At 49.5% G+C, this 17,124-nt stretch overlaps 1 protein-coding gene across 7 annotated transcripts in view; it reads left to right on the top strand.

Moving 5' to 3' along the window:
• The window catches only part of CTIF (cap binding complex dependent translation initiation factor), a 155,745-nt gene that overhangs the window by 39,925 nt on the left and 98,696 nt on the right, over positions 1 to 17,124 (top strand). For 5 of the 7 annotated variants that reach the window (XM_074570407.1, XM_074570410.1, XM_074570408.1 and 2 more), the window contains 2 exons: positions 11,852 to 11,925; positions 13,019 to 13,123. The exons of the other annotated variants lie outside the window; for them this stretch is intronic. In XM_074570407.1, the coding sequence (XP_074426508.1) occupies positions 11,852 to 11,925; positions 13,019 to 13,123 (179 nt within the window). The remainder of the gene's footprint in view (positions 1 to 11,851; positions 11,926 to 13,018; positions 13,124 to 17,124) is intronic. 7 annotated transcript variants of the gene reach the window in all.

Raw genomic sequence — 17,124 nt, 5'->3', positions numbered from 1 at the left:
ATCTCATCTAAATCTCCTCTCTTTCAGTTTAAACCCGTTCCCCCTTGTCCTATCACTCCCCTTGCTGCTCCAGAGTCCCTCCCCAGCTTTCCTGGAGCCCGTTGAGGGACTGGAAGGGGCTGGAAGGTCTCCCCAGAGCCTTCTCTTCTCCAGGCTGAACAACCCCAACGCTTTCAACCTGACTTCACAGGAGAGGTGCTCCAGCCCTCTGATCATCTTCATGGCCCTCCTCTTGACCCACTCCAACAGGTCCGTGTCCTTCTTGTACTTGTTGCGTGGATGGGGACCTCAGAGGCTTCTCCAGTTGATGGTCATGTTGCCTATCTACTGAGCAGCGAAAAAACAGGGAGGGTGTGTGGATCACATCTGGATTATCGTACATGTTGCCAGGAGCACCCTTCTGTTCTCCTCCCCAAGGAGCTGGTGGTGGAGAGGAGATGACTTGGTTTGCCTTCCCATTAAGCCAGTAGAAACAGCAGCGTGCCTGTGGCAGGCAGAGGTGGTGGGTTTCCACTCTTGGGCCATGGTTGGAGAGGACTCACTGGCCGGGTTCAAGAGCATCCCAAGAGCTGTGCTAACGAATTAACAGCATAAAGTGTTGAGTGTCCTGCGCTGTTCGGTTGCATGGAGATATAGAGGGCTTTGCAGGGAGTGTGTGCCATTGTCACCGAGCCTGGCACGTCCTGCCGGAGGATGTCTGAACCCAAGCCTTGCTGATGAGGGAAACATGAGAAGTTCCCACAAAATCAGAGCTAGTGTCACGTGAAATTATCGTCTGTGTCTCCATGACTCAAAGAAGCTCAGTGCTGGGCTAGTGCCAAAATGTTCCCAGGCAGGAGACGCTTCGCACCTGAACCTCAAAACCCTCTCTGATGCTGAGCACTTCCACCCATATGAAGTCACGGCTGGAAAAGCTGCTACGTTGCCAAAGCAAAGGTAATAGTGGAGATGGGGCGACGTGTGAAGGTTGTCTCTTGGGGAACAGAAGATTTCAGTGCAGAGTGAAACTTAATTTTATAGAAAGTGGAAAAAAAAAAAAAAACCCAAAGTATCAGTGCAAATTTCTTTTGCAATTCCAGAGATTATTTTTTTTTGCAGGCATCGGCGCTGCCGTGACCACCTGGGGTCAAACATGAGGAAATCCTCCCGGATGGATGCTGCAGAGGCAGGTGGGAAGGGATCACGGTTTGAGGCAGTGGCCACGTCACTGGGTCCAGAGTTGGACTCAGGCTCCTGTGACCAGCACTGCCGTCATGTAAAACTTCTCACGTTGGCAGTGAAGCCGTCCGCTTGCCAGCTTAAATCCGCTGACATCAGCAGGCAGCGTGTAATGCCCCAAATCCTTGGCTAACCAGATCAGCGCTGGAGAGCGGGTGGGTGCTGCTTGCGAGGAGGCTGGGAGGATCTCCCGGACCGACGATGCAGTTCATTTCCCCGTGCTGGTTAGCCAGCCCGTGTCTGGCTTTAGTTGCCCATCCTTGGGTCTGGATCCGAAGCGCCGTGGTTTTCTTGCTCAGCAAAACGCGAGGGATGATCCCGGCGGCAGTTCTCCATCTCACCGACCCACTTGTGTCACAGCCTAGGACCAGTTTGTACGCTGAATTTGGTTGAGGTTGGCCCGCGTTGCTGGAGACCTGTTGGGACAAGCGGGTGCTGGCAGATGCTTGCAGTCACCGTTGTCTCGTTTCCAAAAGAAAAAGAGAAAGCGAAAGGCAGGGAGTTACTTTGAGGCTTTGCCAGTGAATACAGGTTGGTGTAGCCCTGCCTGACAGAAGAAGAACTTAAAGATTTAAGTGGGGTGACCTGCCCATGATCAAAGAGCAACTCTGGAAAAAAACCAGTCACTTAATGGTTTTCTGTAATTGCTGGGTGACGCTCCCCCCGTGCAGTTAATGCAGCCCTCTTCAATTACGGTCGGAGAGGACTGCTGAGAACGAAATTAAGTCCTTTAGCTAATATATGGGTTTAACTTTCTCTGGGACTTCTGTTGGGGTTACACCTCGCGAGGCAGCACCACCCCTCGTGAAGCAACCGCCTGCTTGGGTGTCTGAAGATCTGGGAGCGAAATGCTTCACTGCTTTGCTGCCTGATTTAGGAGAACTGTTGCTCTTTACCGAGGAAGGTGTCTTCTAGGCCTGCTGTCACTAGTGACTCACATGGGAGGACGTCTCGTCTCCCTCAGTTCCCATTTGTGTAGAGCGAAGAGGGTGATGCCAGTCTGCCCGCTGAAAGGAGAGCTTCCCACGCTCTAGTTTTGTGAAACTTGAAGTAACTGAGTTACCTTTGAGGCCTCCATTCTTCTTCCAGATTTGGTTGAATAGGTCAACAAGTGCCGAAGCTCTTGGCAGGATGACGTGAGCCGTTTCCTCCAAGGCTTGGGCAGGGGCTTGCTGCTGGGTTTCCATGGCACGTCTGAAGTTCTCGGTGCCAGTCTGAGTGCTCTCAGTGCTCCTTCTTATCTTCATCCTTATGCATAGACGAGCTATCTACCGCATCCTCGCCTCACACGTCTCTTCTGATGTTGCCCGGAAGGTACACAACCATGCAGGTTTGGCCCTTTCCTAGGGAGTCCAGAAAGATCTTGTGGGCTTAACCTCCAACTTCTAGGCCCATCAGGGTCCTTTGGTGCCGTATTGTGGCGCAGGTATAGGTAAAACCTTGACTTTTCCTGGTGGGAGAAGAGCTCCCAGTGATGTTTGGTGTCCCTTCTGCTGTTACTTTACCAAAAGGGTGAGCAGGTACCGTACCAGATTGGAGAGGGCTGGGGAAGGTGGACACGGACCTGGGGAGGGAAAGAGCAGAGCCAAGGTGGTTGGTTTTTCTGCGTGATGTTTTTTAGAAGGGTAAGTTTTCTGGTTTTCTTATGGTTTTATGCAATATTTTGAGAAGAAAGAAGCTGGAAATTTGTCCCTACTAAAATGTTTAGAGTAATCGTACATTTTTTTTCTTAAAAGGTGCATTTAAAATGATTAAAATAATTAAACCATTATTTTTCCGTAGAAAAATTGGAGTGGTTCTTCTTGAATAGGTCTAGAAGAACAGGGAGATACTTGGAGTCCGGTGTCAAAATTCTGCATGACTGGAAGATGTGGGTGCGTGAAAACCTCTGCTGCAGAAAAACCTCAAAAAGGACGTTTTGGGTGGTAGCTGTCTTCTGTTCTGACCAGGATTAAGACTCAAAATTTGGGAGTCATTCGAAGGACGCTCCGCTCTTAATCTAGGGAGCTCCTTGTAGGTGCAGTGGTGAGACCGTTGTTAATGCTGGGGGATATCTTAAAGGCTTTGTGTCCCGGGAAGTCCCATCAAGAAACCACTGATGTCTTTGGGCCACTTAAAGCTTGTGGTATCGCCGTGGCTGGTCTACACCTCTACCAACACAGCCGACTTCACCCATACTTATCGTCGCTGAGAGCAACCACGGAGGTGGTCACCGCGTTTCTGTTTATTGCCTGTGCGTCGGGGAAAGTTATCTCCTTTTCCTGCGAATGGGATTTTCAAACTCGGGCTGAGGCAGCAGAAAGTATTAACTCTTGAGCTGGCAGAGGGAGTGGGATTAATTAGTTCATGCCTCAAAGAGCTAGCTGCGAAGGTGAAAATTGCAGTGTAAGTGAAACATATGATTATTGCTAATTAAAATGCAAATGTTAGATTCGACAGCTAGTTTCCAAAGGAAGGTGGCTGGCGGTGTTAATGCGCACCAGCCTCGCTGTTTCCTAGAGGGTGCGGAGCTTGGCCGGAAGGATTGGAATGGTTGAGAGCAGCGGCTGGGAATCAATCTCTGGAGGGGGTGACATTTCCCTGCAAGCCCTAAAGTATGGCTCAAAGGTTCTATCTCCTGCTGGTGAGCGTAGACCATCAATGGTAGGTGGAGAAGCTCAAATAAGAGTTGGGAACAAGAGTTCAAGGGTTGTTTGGGATGTTGGGAGAGACTGGGCCAGTCTTGGTCTTTTGAGGGCACAGCAGAGAGCGACAGGGCTTAGATGATGGGGGATTGAGTTGGCAGGAGGCAAGGGCATGGGATGGAGAACTTTGTGCCATTATAACTGTTTCTTCAGTCTTTCATCAGAGCGGACAAATCTGTTTCTACAACATGCTGAATTAATTCGACAAGAGCGCTGTGTGGGAGACATGTAGGTGGCCATGCTGCAGGATGGAGGGTGAGCAGTGCCACGTCTCACCCCTGCGGAGCCTCGGCTTTCTGCTGAAGTCCAGCTGCCTGTATGGGTTTGGGATGGGGGTTTAACGGTTTTTGCAATGATGCTGGTGGAGGATTTTTGTTGCTCATTTGTTATTTTCTAAGGAACGATCGTTACCTGCATACTCTCGCCCACTCCTCCAGCATCACCCATGAGGTTGGCGTGAGCTTCGCTTCTCCTGTAGGAACAAGGTCTGCGGAGAGGGTTCATTTTAGCACAAAATGGCTTTATTAGACACAAAGCCACCAGAAACATCTGGGAGAGTTTCTGGTGGACGTATTTCAGTTCTGGAGATTTGAACCCCCGTCGGTAAGATAGCGGTAAAAAGTTGTTCGTTTTTGGCAATTAGTCAGAAATTTAGGTAAAATATTGAGCTTGACTGTGCTGGTGAGTTTGAACATGGGTGTGTTTAGGCCATACTCAGTTCGACTGTTTCAGCTTCAACAGAAGTTTCAACAATTTTCAGTTCAACGTTTTTTATTTTAAAAATAATTTGGTTTTAAATATAAATTTTAACAGGGCGTGATAAAGATAAGGAACATGAACTGGGAGAAGATCCCACGCCGTGAGTTAGAGCCAGGAGACAAGTTGATTTAGTAAAAAAGTACCTGTGACTTTTATCTAACTGGTTCATACCATATCCGCTGGCTTCTCTCGGTGAGTTTGGACATCGACGCATGGTGGTACCAATCTCCCTGTTTCTCACAAGGGTTTTATTGTGGCCAGCTGCGTTTCTGGAATTTGCCTAACCTCAGGTTGCCTGCAGGCGATGATGACCGAAAGTTGGGTCAACCGAATATAACCAAATGGTGATGTTTATTTTCAGTGTCTCTTTTAAAGCGAAGAGTGCACGCGTTGACTTGGTCCCACCGTAGCATTTGGCTCAGAAGTTTTTCTTACGGGGATGAACAAGACGTGGTGTGCGTAGGATGCGGTAAACTGGTAATTAATCCTTCAAACATCTAAGTGGTGAAGGCCCATTTCTCCCCACGCCACCTTTTCAGTTGGTGCGCATCTTTTCCACGTCAAATGAGATATTTCTCACTTCTCGGGATGCCTGCAAGACTTGGCTCTTCCCCAGGGCTTCCCAAAGTGGCCAGCTGCCCACGTCTCACAAGTGGCATCCGTGAAGCTCTGTTTCCCTTCACGCCAATTTAACGACTCCCTAAACTTTGTGCCACTCCCTATTTCTCAACCGTGGGGAGATTCAGGTCACGGGGTGATGAGGAGGGAAGAAGCCGCTTTCTACTGTCGTTGTGACATGTGGTGGGAACAACCGCAACCTCTCAGATTTCGTCTATATACAACTTGAAAACCAGTTGACCTCTTTTGAAGTCAGTACTGATTTTTTAGGTTACAGCAACCGTGATATATTTGAGCTTGCTTAAGAGTTGCTACGTTTGAAGATGGAGAACGTGCAGCTGGAGCAATGCAGAAACCAGTACTGCTGCGTTTTGCTTCTCGTCCCTCGTGTTGAGTTTCACGTGCGCTAAGGTCCATGCTGGACCACTGGGTAGCATTACCTTAGGTGGCTTAGGGTCTGCTGTGCTGCTGTCTCCCTGCCCCATCCAACCCAGGTGGCAGTGGTGGAGGTGAGACCTGGTCTGTACCTCCGAATTAGTGACCTGGACTTGGCTGTCGTGTGCTTTGCTGGTGAGTCCTTTTGGCTCTTGAAAGCCATGGTGGCTCTGCCTTTGTCTTAGCCCTTGGCAGTGTCCTCAAGGCCTCATGGAGCCCCACGAAGATATCTGAGACATGAGAAGTGTCGCCTCACACCAGTCCTGAAACACACGTTCCCCCTTTGTATTTCCCTGATTTTCAGAATGCTTGAAAGAGTTGAATATTCTGCGCTCTGTGATTTAATGGGTTTTTTTAAATCATCTTAGGTCACTTCAAAGGTCTTTCCCAAGCCTCTGAGCAAAGCTTTTAAAACAATTGCCCTGACAATATCCACCTTTCTCTCCAAGCGCCTTGTGGGAGGTTTGGGTAGATAGGGCTGGTTGGGTGAGTTTTTCTGGTTTTCGGATGACTCAGCTCGGCCTGAGGGCTGCCAGCTGAACAAGGAACCTGCACCTTGTTTGACAGTAGAACCAAGTGTTAGGAAAACAAAGGAGAATATTGGGCACAGCTCCTTAATAGGCAAAAATAGTTATTTGTGTAATGTTGTCTCCTGGTAAACTCCAAGTGTGCGAGTAGCTGGACTCCAACAGTGGGCTAAGCAGAGGGACAAACTGGCTGAGAAGTTGATTTGGGCTTGGGAGGGGAGTTAAGGGAATGGAATAGAAGTCGGGAATGGAATAGAAGTCTGGAATAGAAGAGAAGTCTAGAACTTAATATAACAGTATTCTAGAATATAACAGAACTCTAGAATACAATAGGTGAGAATTCCAGACTAGAGTCCTAGAAGAGGCGAGAATTCCAGACTAGAGTCCTAGAAGAGGCGAGAATTCCAGACTAGAGTCCTAGAAGAGGCGAGAATTCCAGACTAGAGTAGAACTAAACTATTTCAGTTGGAAGGGGACCTACAATGACCATCTCGTCCCAACTGCCTGACCAATTCAGGGCTGACCAAAAGTTAAAGCGTGTTGTTAAGGGCATCGTCCAAGTGCCCTTAAGGAGTTTTAGAGGGGGTGGGGTTGCTGAATATGCGTAATTCTCATCAAGATAGAGGAGGTAGGTGTTATTATTTTCCCCATGCATAGACTAGAGCCAGATCTTATGTTCATTGAAGCCTCCCACAATGTCATCCCTTTGCAATGTGTAAATACGGCATGTTAAAGGACTCTGAGAATGCCCCAAAATAAGGCGCTGGGCATGGGTTTAATGGTGCTTGCGCGTGTGGTCTGGGTGCTGGAGCTCTCCTGGTTCACCAGGTCTGTGGTTTTTGTGGGTGCGAGACGGCGTTGCCCTTGACTAAAGCGAGCTGTTTGTTGTTTCCAGGGAGAGTGGGATCACAGCAGCAGTGGGAGCGCAGGATCCCGGCCGGGGTCAGGCTCCGGGTGTGGGTCTGGATCCAGGTCTGGCAGCCGCGGGAGAAGCAGCCAGTTCAGGCAATGGACCAAGGTATATCTGGTAGCGACGTGCTGAAGCTGCGTCCTTTGCTTGCTGTTGATCAGAGGCATCCTCCTAATGATGTGTTTTGTGTGTGTGTCTACACATAGGGTGTGAGTGCGTGTCAATTATGAAGGACACTTCAGAGATCTAATTAATTCACGCTTAATGTGGGACCTGGCTGCTGAGGGCTGTAGCTGTTCTTCAGTCTCAAGAAGCGTGTTGAGGTGTGCCGAGTGCTTTAATGTTGGGAAAGAAGTCCCTAGTCAGCTGGTTTAGTGCAAAGGAAATTAGGATTTTTTCTTTATTTGAAGTCCTGGTGTATTTTCATTTGGGGAAATTAAGAGATGTCTGTAATTATTTTTTGTTGAGTCTTCATTAGATGTTGATATATGAGTGGACACCACATAGATGGTGTTAAACGTGTGACCTTGGGTCCAGCTGCTTTCCATGGGAGCCATCAGCCAGGCTAAATGGGGAGTTTCCTTCCTGCCCTGCAGAAGACTTTGAGAATTTGCTTTTGATTTGGTTTTCAGTCCGTTCCTTGAACTCAGACCAGGGACCTCTTCTTCATGTTTTAGTCAGCCTCTGTCCTCCTCTCTCCTCTTGGAGTTGCTCTACGAGGGGTAACGGTTTCAAACTGAAAGAGGGTAAATTTAGATTGGATATTAGGAAGAAATTCTTTGCTGTGAGGGTGGTGAGCCCCTGGCCCAGGTTGCCCAGAGAAGCTGTGGCTGCCCCATCCCTGGAGGGGTTCAAGGCCAGGTTGGCTGGGGCTTGGAGCAACCTGATCTAGTGGGAGGTGTCCCTGCCCAGGGCAGGGGGTTGGAACTAGATGGTCTTTAAGGTCCCTTCCAACCCAAACCATTCTATGGTTCTGTAATTCTACTTTTGCACACGTGAGTGTTGGTTTTGCCAAAAGCGGAGGATGGCCACTGGGAGATGTGGGGCCGGTGGTCACAGTCCTGGTCCGTTCATCCGTCTCATCCATCCTGGAGAACTTGAGGAAATAGTCTCTCCTCCTGAGCCACGCTGTAGTGGGAGAGGACCTGCAGAACCGTGTCATTGCTGGGAAGTGATGGTCCTTTCTGGAGGAGCGAGACTCAACATATCCTTCTTCTTCGAGCAGGGATAATAGTGTCTTCCTCAAAATATCTATATTTTTCTTATGAAGACTTGCAATTTTCAACAACAAAACCTTTAATCAGAGCCTTTTCAGACAGTTTGTTATCTAAATATCCTTTTTGGTTTTTATGAAATTGTAGCCAGGGGTCGCAGGCAGCTGAGAAGGAGGAAAGGTGGGGGAATCTTCTCAAACGTAGAGCTGAAAAATGCTTAAGAAATAACGCATGACACAGGACAATCCCTGAATTTTTACCACAGACTCAGCCGACTATTTGGCAGCGTTCTACGTTAATGCCAGGCACGGCGATGAGCTAACCCTGTTGGCAACCGTGCGACGAAGAGGATGATTTTGTATTTGCAGTGGTTCGCTGGAGGCTGGTCATGAGGAGCGGCGAGAGGAACCGGTGGGACGCTGAGCTGGGCTTTCAAAAAGCTGCTGCGGGCATGCAAATGCCGACTTTGTGGGGAATTTGCTGAAGCTGCATGCACGGGTAAACAGTCAGAGTCCACGCAGCCGGTGGCGTCGTCCGTCCCTGGTTTTGTGTGGGCAGCTACGGGGGTTGGGCGACGGTGGATGGAGATGGTGTGTGCTAATAGGGACGGAGGTTATGGACGTGCATTTTAAACCGTACTGGGTGTAGGATCGGCTTTTACCGGATCTCTGATCGTTCTGGGTATTTATCTCGTTCTCGTCGGTGTGTCTCTCAATCATCTTTCCTGGTAGCTTAATTAATTTTCAGCAGTACTAACCCCTTTGCGGTGAAAATTATTATCTAAAGCTGAGGGTTGGGTCATTGGGAGCTTCAAGTTAAAACTGCTTACGGTTATAATTGCAGTCCTGGGGGAACTGACAGCAAGTCACTTCTCTTCTTAAATACATGTAAATTTATTTTATTTTTTTTTTTCATCCCTGGACTTGAGAATTGGCTTTTTTTAAGGTCTTATTCTGAAGTCTTGGTCCTGTGCTGTGAGCATTTCAGTAAGCACTTTACAGCCCGGATTCACTTGGGCAGCCGGCATGTTCCCTGCCTTGTGAGTCGAGACAGAAACCGGTTATAAAGACAGGTCATTGAAGACCAAAAGGAATTCTTGGAATGACCGTAGTGACTCACAACTTAATGACAAGGTGTGTTATCGTTTGGCCCTGGCGCCGTCTTTGTAGAGTCTGGCTAATGCTTGGAGCGTCTCCAAGAGGTCGTGGGGACATCGTCTAGGGACGTCATCTAGGAGGACCAGGAGTTGCAGCCCGGTTTGGGTGGGAGAATCCAACCGCTGCCTAGAAGCTTGCACCCGTCTGACCTCCTGCACCATTGCTGCCATTTCTCCTAATTGCTGGGAAATTCCGGGGGCTGACCCGCCGGTGCTCACCGTTAGAGCGCCGAGGAGATGCGGGGCGGCTGGGTGGGACAGCTTGTGTTGCCTTCGCTTACGCTGTGGATTAGGAGGTGTCGGTGCCAAAACTCTCCCTGCGCATCCCAACAGATTTCAAGCCAAGCATCAGAGGGTAATTGCTAGACGCTTTATTTCAGGAGTCAAGAAGGGGCTCTTCAGAAGCCCTGGTCCAAGCTGAATTTGGGCAACAATTTTAGGGCACGACCCGTTGCATTAGGAACCCGCTTTCTCTTAAATTTTTGCTATTTGGGATCTTTGTTGCTGATCTGTCTCATCTGCACTGCAACTGGTTACATGTTCCCATTCGTTCTCCCTGAACCCAGACTCTTTCCTCTTAGGAACTCCTATTGTAGCTGGCTCATTGACAGGGACTTACAATATCCCATATCCATAGGAAACGGAACGAGAAATGGATCTGTCAGCAAGAAGAGGTATCTCTTCTTTGGATGATAGCTATAAAGACCTGCACGTGTGTATTTTCATTTTACCGCGTGAGGATGCTTCTTAAGTAGTCGGAAAAGTAATTTCCCTCCTTGGTGGAAGATAATTTTCCTTACATTTGCCTAAAATGAAAAGCTCTGTTTCCATAACTGATCGTGAGAATTTTATTTATTTCTGGTAGTTTGTTTCTGTGCAGAGACAAGTTGACTTGCAGATCCCCGGAGGTTAAAATCGTAACCCACGGACCCCTTGGAGGAGACAAAAAAGGGAGCGATGTGGCTGGTTTTGGAGCAGCTGGTGTCTAAATTGCTTGTTGTGCTGGGAATTGCTGTGAAGTCCGACCGTCCGTAGCGTGCACCGAGGATGGGCGTCCTGCTCATTGGGAAAAGACTGCTCTCTGCATGGGCAGACCGAGGTCTGGGGCTTCATCAAGAAATGGGCACATCTTCATGAGGTTTTAGTGTCTCAGTGGTTATTATTAATAATATTTGAAAATGGCAGAAATTGTAGGACGGGGAATATGTGGAAGCCACCATCCTCCAGCGCTTGTTTCACCAGAGCTGGGACCATTTGGGCTGAAATACTTAAATAATCTGAATATACGTAAGAAACATTGGGGGGGAAAAAGTCTGAATCAAGTCTGATTTTTTTTTTTTTTTTTTTTTTTTAAATGGTCCCGGCAAAATCCAACTGCTTTACTTCTTCGCCGGTAAAGGGTGGAGAGGGGAGCCCTCTTTCTTTGGGGAGGACACGTGTAGGCTGGTGACTGCAAAGGGGCCATGAAGGATGTGTGTGAGGTCTTTGCTTTAGGTACTTTTGCTTCGGGTTGCTGCCAAAAGCAACTGTACGGTAAAATTCAAGGTGCTTTGCAGTTTGCCGGAGGTTTCTCATAATTCCCACCGGATTATACCGTGACGCTTTTGCTTCTCGAGGGAAGGAACCGTCACCTTAGGGCTGGTGGGTCACGTACCAGAATAACCGCGTGAACTGGTTTACTGGTGCGCGTGGCAGAAGTGGCACAGTGCAGGGTTCTGATGTCCCCCGCCTGTTGTTAGAGCAAGAAGTCTTGCCACCGTGACTCCTTAACGAAGCAGGACGTCTTTCCTCATCCTTATTGGTGAGCAGGCCCTGGTAGCTGGTGGTGAAGAGCTCCGTCCTTGGACATACTCCAAAGCCACCTGGATGTGGTCCTGAGCACCTAGTTGTAGGTGGCCCTGCTTGAGCAGGGGGGTTGGACTAGATGAACTTCAGAGGTCCTTTCCCACCTCAGCTGGTTTGTGACTCTGAATTTGGGTGTCTTCGTGATCGGGATGTCAGCCTGCCCGCTGTAGCTTGGTGGGTCTTGGAGGTTGTGGATGGTGGGGTAGGAGAACAGGGCTGGAGTCAGAGCTGAACCTACATATTGTCTGCCCCATGTTGTCTACAGCTTTGTGTCCCCAAGGCCGAAACTGTGCCACTCCTTGCCTTCACGGTGTGCTTTTGCAGCAGGCAAGGGGTCTCTGCGTTGCAGTGAGTGTGGATTCACACGGAAGTGGAGAAGCCCACGCATAGAGCTGGGACACTTCCACGGCTGTGCCGGCCTGTGCCGTGGTCCGGATAGCACCTCGTGCCTTCCCGGCGAGTAACCGCCTTTCCCTCCCTCCTAGAATGGCAACAAGGAGAGCTCCCTTGACATGCTGGGCACGGACATCTGGGCTGCCAACACCTTTGACTCCTTCAGGTAAGCCGGTTTTAAAATTCTTTGAGAGAGAGAGAGAGATGGACCATGCCTTCTCTTAGCCTTTGCCCGCGTGTCCATCCTGACAGTACCCAGGTGCCAGTGAGTACCCTACCGATACTCGTGTCGCTGCTCCTCCTCTTCCCCATCCCCATTTAGCCCGCGGCCCTAAGCACAGTCAATCTACTTAAGGCATCCTACGTGCTTCAGAGAGGCCGCTGGATGGGTCTGCAGTCCAAACATCTGAAACCGGCACTGATATGATTACTTGTAGTCATCCAAAAGCTGTGCAGGCAAGACCAGAGAAGTTGTAGATGCTCCATCCCTGGAGGTGTTCAAGGCCAGGTTGGCCGGGGCTTGGAGCAACCTGGGCTGGTGGGAGGTGTCCCTGCCCAGGGCAGGGGAGTTGGAACTAGATGATCTTTAAGGTCCCTTCCAACCCAAACCATTCTACGAAGACTTGAGGCAGCTCTGAGCTACTGCTCCAGGATTCTGGTCTTCCATTAATTGGCGGTGCGACCACGCATTGACTTTGCAGCTGCTGGGAAGGGCTCTTCATGAGGAGAGAGCCTCTTCATGCTTCAGCATGAGGACGGTGGTGAAATACGCTTTCTGTCCAGTTTTATACATCTCCCTCTCTGTGCCTGGAGCACTGCAAGAGTCTGCGGGGGTTAAGTTCCCACCTAGGACTTGCTCCGGGCCATTGGATCGGGCAGGTTGTGCAGGACCAAGAGAGAACATCTCCATTGCGTGGACCAGACCCCCTACCTGTTGCCATACCCCCTTGATACAGAGGGCAAGTATAGCTAGCAAGGTGCTGCATCGTGCTGCGTCATCCATCAAAATCAGGGTTTAGAGCAAGCAACAGGAGCTCATCATCTCAAAAAAAAAAAAAAAATTAGAAGAAATTAAAAGTCATGCAACAGCGTGAAGGTTGGAGGCCCGTATCCGTCTGCTCTGCAGCAGGGAGAGGTTCTTCCAGAAGTACCAGCTTTCCTTGTCTGCAGGCTCCGATGTGCCCTCTGCTCTTCAGCCGGTTGGTGTTTAATTAGTAGCGGACTTTCTTTCTTTGTCTTTCCCTGTTTTTCTCTCCTAGTGGTGCGACGTGGGACTTGCAGCCTGAAAAACTAGATTTCACCCAATTTCACAGGAAACTGCGAAACACCTCAAAACACCCGCTGCCTCACATAGACAGAGAAGGGTGAGTGCCGCGCACGCGATACCGTGCTCTCCAACAAGGTCTCTAACTTCTCCTTTGCAGAGGGAACGCTAGCTCGGTGGCGTGGCTCGTGTGGGGAAGAGGTGCTGGACCACGTTACGGGATTTGGGGATGCTATGCTCAGTCTCTCCGGCTCCTTTATCATCCAGTTCTGGGCTGGAGCAGAGCTGCTCACTGTATTTTGTATCGCTTGGTAGAGTTCAGTCTTCAAACTACGCTGGTGACCTCCTAAATACGGGAGACCTGGATCCGAGTCTCCTATATTTAAACATCTCAATCTTGGAGGAAAAAAATCCCGGTTTAGTGTCGATCCCGGTTACAGTTCCCACAAGTGGCCGGGCTTCTGCTCGTCTGCTCAGGCAAGGAGAGAGCGTCAGCGTGATGCGTGTACGGCCAAGTGTTCATCCCCTAGCTGCTAGTGGTAAAATATCTGCTAGCTGTGAAACCGTTAAACAGCTCCAGGCTGTATTACCTGTCCTCTTACCCCAAGTTACGACAAGGCTTCAGCTCATCCCTGATGCAACTCGCCGCAAACCTCTGCTCAAGAAAAAAAACCAACAGAGTACGAACTCCGTAACTACGTTCGATCCCGTCGAATTTTAGTCGTTTTTTCCTAGTCGTTAATCAATTCCTGCCCGTAGAGGAAGGAAGACAACTCAGAACGGGTCTAAAAGACGGGGCTGGGAGGATTGCAGGTTGAATTCTCGTTGCCGCGTTGTATGTAGGGACGGAAATGGTCTCTCGGACAAGTTTTTCTGTTGCTAAGTTGGTTTTGCCGAAGTAAAGGCCAATGCCATACGCTTCACCCCGGCTCGGGTCCAGCATCTGCAGGAGGCTCCCGTACCATATAGACTGGCACGACTGTATAAGGCTTTTTTTTGCCTGCACTCCAAGTATTTGCTGGAGGTACGCAAGCAGCAGTTTTCGGAATATTTGGAACAGCGTAACGCTAAATTTCTAAGTCGCTAAGTGCCTTAGTGTTGTTCGCTCTCATTTCACGGAATCACGGAATCTTCAGAGTTGGAAGGGCCCTCTAGAGATCATCTAGTCCAACTCCCCTGCTAGAGCAGGATTGCCTAGAGCACATCACTCAGGACTGCATCCAGGCGAGTCTTGAAAATCTCCAGAGAAGGGGACTCCACACCCTCCCTGGGCAGCCTGTTCCAGTGCTCTGTCACCCTCACCGTAAAGAAGTTTTTCCGTGTATTTGAACGGAACTTCCTATGTTCTAGCTTGTGCCCGTTGCCCCTTGTCCTGTCACTGGGAACCATTGAAAAGAGCCTGGCTCCGTCCTCCTTCAACCCACCCTTTAGGTACTTGTAAACATTAATCAGGTCCCCCCTCAACCTTCTCTTCTCCAGGCTAAAGAGTCCCAGCTCTCTCAGCCTTTCCTCATAAGGGAGGTGCTCCAGTCCCATAATCATCTTGGTTGCCCTTCGCTGGACTCGCTCCAGTAGTTCCCTGTCCCTCTTGAACTGGGGAGCCCAAAACTGGACACAGTACTCCAGTTGTGGCCTCACCAGTGTAGAGTAGAGGGGGAGAATGACCTCCCTTGACCTACTGGCCACAGTCTTCCCTATGCAGCCCAGGATGCCATTGGCCTTCTTGGCGACAAGGACACACTGCTGGCTCATGGATAATCTGCTGTCTACTAGGACCCCCAGGTCCTTCTCCTCAGAGCTGCTTCCCAGCAGGTCCACCCCTAACCTATACTGGTGCTTAGCATTCTTCCTCCCCAGGTGGAGGACCTTGCACTTGCTTTTGTTGAACCTCATTAGGTTCTTCTCTGCCCACCTCTCCAGCCTGTCCAGGTCACGCTGGATGGCAGCACGGCCATCCATTTGTACCAAACCATTTGTACAGATGATTTTGGAAAATGGGATGAAGGGCCCTCTGTAAAATAAGATATAATGTGCTTCGTGGTTGATGGCGCTTGCCAGATGATCCTACCAGTGACATCTGCTACGTGCAGGGAGAGCGCAGCGGGGTCTGCTTTGTGGTCTGCCTCCAGTTCCTGGTGTACTGGGAACGCCCAGGGTGCAAAGAGGTGGGGAAGATGGTACGGAAATGAGATATTTAATCATCTCTAAATATTACAGCTGTAAAAATGGAATGAGAATTAGTCTACATGAAGAAAAGTTAAATAGATGCCATCAGCACAAGCGGGGCATCTCCCAAAATGCGGGTCACGTCAGTAAACTGCACTAGAATGGAGGAAGCGCAGACAAAATTGGGTTTGTTTTTGGTTGTTTTTTTTTAATTTTTCTAGTTGTCTCTGTTGTGCGTTCGTCAGCCCTCCGTGCTGAATCTGTGCTGAGCGCGATTCAGCGGGCTAAACCTTTGTTACGGTTTGAGAAAACCCGTGACAATTTATCGTCGTTTAGACAATTGTTCTATCACCCGATGACCCCGCCCCACCCGGAAAGGGGAATCGGGGAAAGCAAGGAAGCACAGAGGTTGAAATATAAGTAGATTTAATAGGATGAGACTAAATAATTAACAATAATGCTAAAGAATCAGTATCAATCCCAATACTAATATAAGATATACGAGAATTATACTCAGCCAATTCTCTCAGCAGGAAGCCGTGCGCTCCCAGCAGGGGACAGTAAACGTCGGACACTGCGAGTGCTGCGGCTTTGGGAGGAAGGGAAGGGCTCAGGTGTCCGGCACCGGGGCCAGGAGCTCTCTGGACCGCCGCCATCAAGGGAGAGAGAAACTGTGCATCAAACTTCCTAATTTATATAGAATGTGATGTTCATGGTATGAAATAATCCTGTTGGCCAGCCCGGGTCAAACGCCCAGACCTCACTCCTCCTCATCCCTGCAGCTGGCAAGGCTCGAAAACACTGGGACCTTGAATCCCACAGAGCCTAGCTGGCGGTAAAGTAAATATTTTCACGAATTCACACGCTGGAGTCTTCCAAAAGTGGAGTTTTCCCCAGCATTAGAAGAGAAATGAGTCCTGTGTCGCTCAACCCAGGACAACCTCCGAGAGTCTCCACCTGTTAGCTAGGCATTTTCCCTCTCGCTTGAGTGGGGGTTTTTGAGGTGCTAGCTGCGCAATGAAAAATTTAATAGTGGGGGGAGAAAAAAAGGGGGGAAAGATGCTGTTCAGAATGGGTTTTCTCCACTTTTAAGTACCAAAGAGACCGTTTTGTCCTGATCGCTTGCCCAAGGTTGACCATGGAGTTGCATCCAGTTGATTGACCTCAAGTGTCTTTTTGCTTGGCTGAAGAGTGTTCCTCCAGAAAGACGGCTGATTTTATTTGCGGATACTGAGCTTGGTGGTGGTTAAGGAAAACCAGGGAACTGCACCTCATTTCTGACCTGAATTTGCCTTTAATTTCCAGCGTTAGCTCTTGCTGTGCTTTTTACTCTTCCAGTTCAAACGCCCTTTTGGAGCTGGTATTCTCTTTTCATGGCAGGTATCTCCCAAGCCCGCGTATCACTTCGGTTTTTCCTGTACTCTGAGAAATTTCTCCGCCACCTCTTTGAACCACGACTGCCCCAGCTGCCTGCGGTCCTGTCATTCAGGCTCAGCCGTGCAGCCTGTAGAGGAAAGCTGCCTTCATCCCCCTAATCCCTGCCTCCTCATCCCCTGCCTTCATGCCACAGTCCAGCATCAGGCCTTCACCCTGGGACAGTCCCCATCCTTTTCAGATAACCTTTTCCAATGATACATTTGCCTGTTCTGGACCTGCAACTGGTCTGTCTTCATAGAATCACAGAATGGTTTGGGTTGGAAGGGATCTTAAAGATCATCCAGTTCCAACCCCCTGCCCTGGGCAGGGACACCTCCCACCAGCCCAGGTTGCTCCAAGCCCCGTCCAACCTGGCCTTGAACCCCTCCAGGGATGGGGCAGCCACAGCTTCTCTGGGCAACCTGGGTCAGGGGCTCACCACCCTCACCCCAAAGAATTTCTTCCTCAGATCTCATCTCAATCTCCCCTCTTTTAGTGTAAAACCGTTCCCCCTCATCC

This window comes from Larus michahellis, chromosome Z (assembly GCF_964199755.1).
Source record: "Larus michahellis chromosome Z, bLarMic1.1, whole genome shotgun sequence".
Taxonomy (NCBI): Eukaryota; Metazoa; Chordata; class Aves; order Charadriiformes; family Laridae; genus Larus; species Larus michahellis.
Note: the sequence above shows the minus strand (reverse complement) of the source record. Positions and strands in the feature narration are given on the sequence as shown.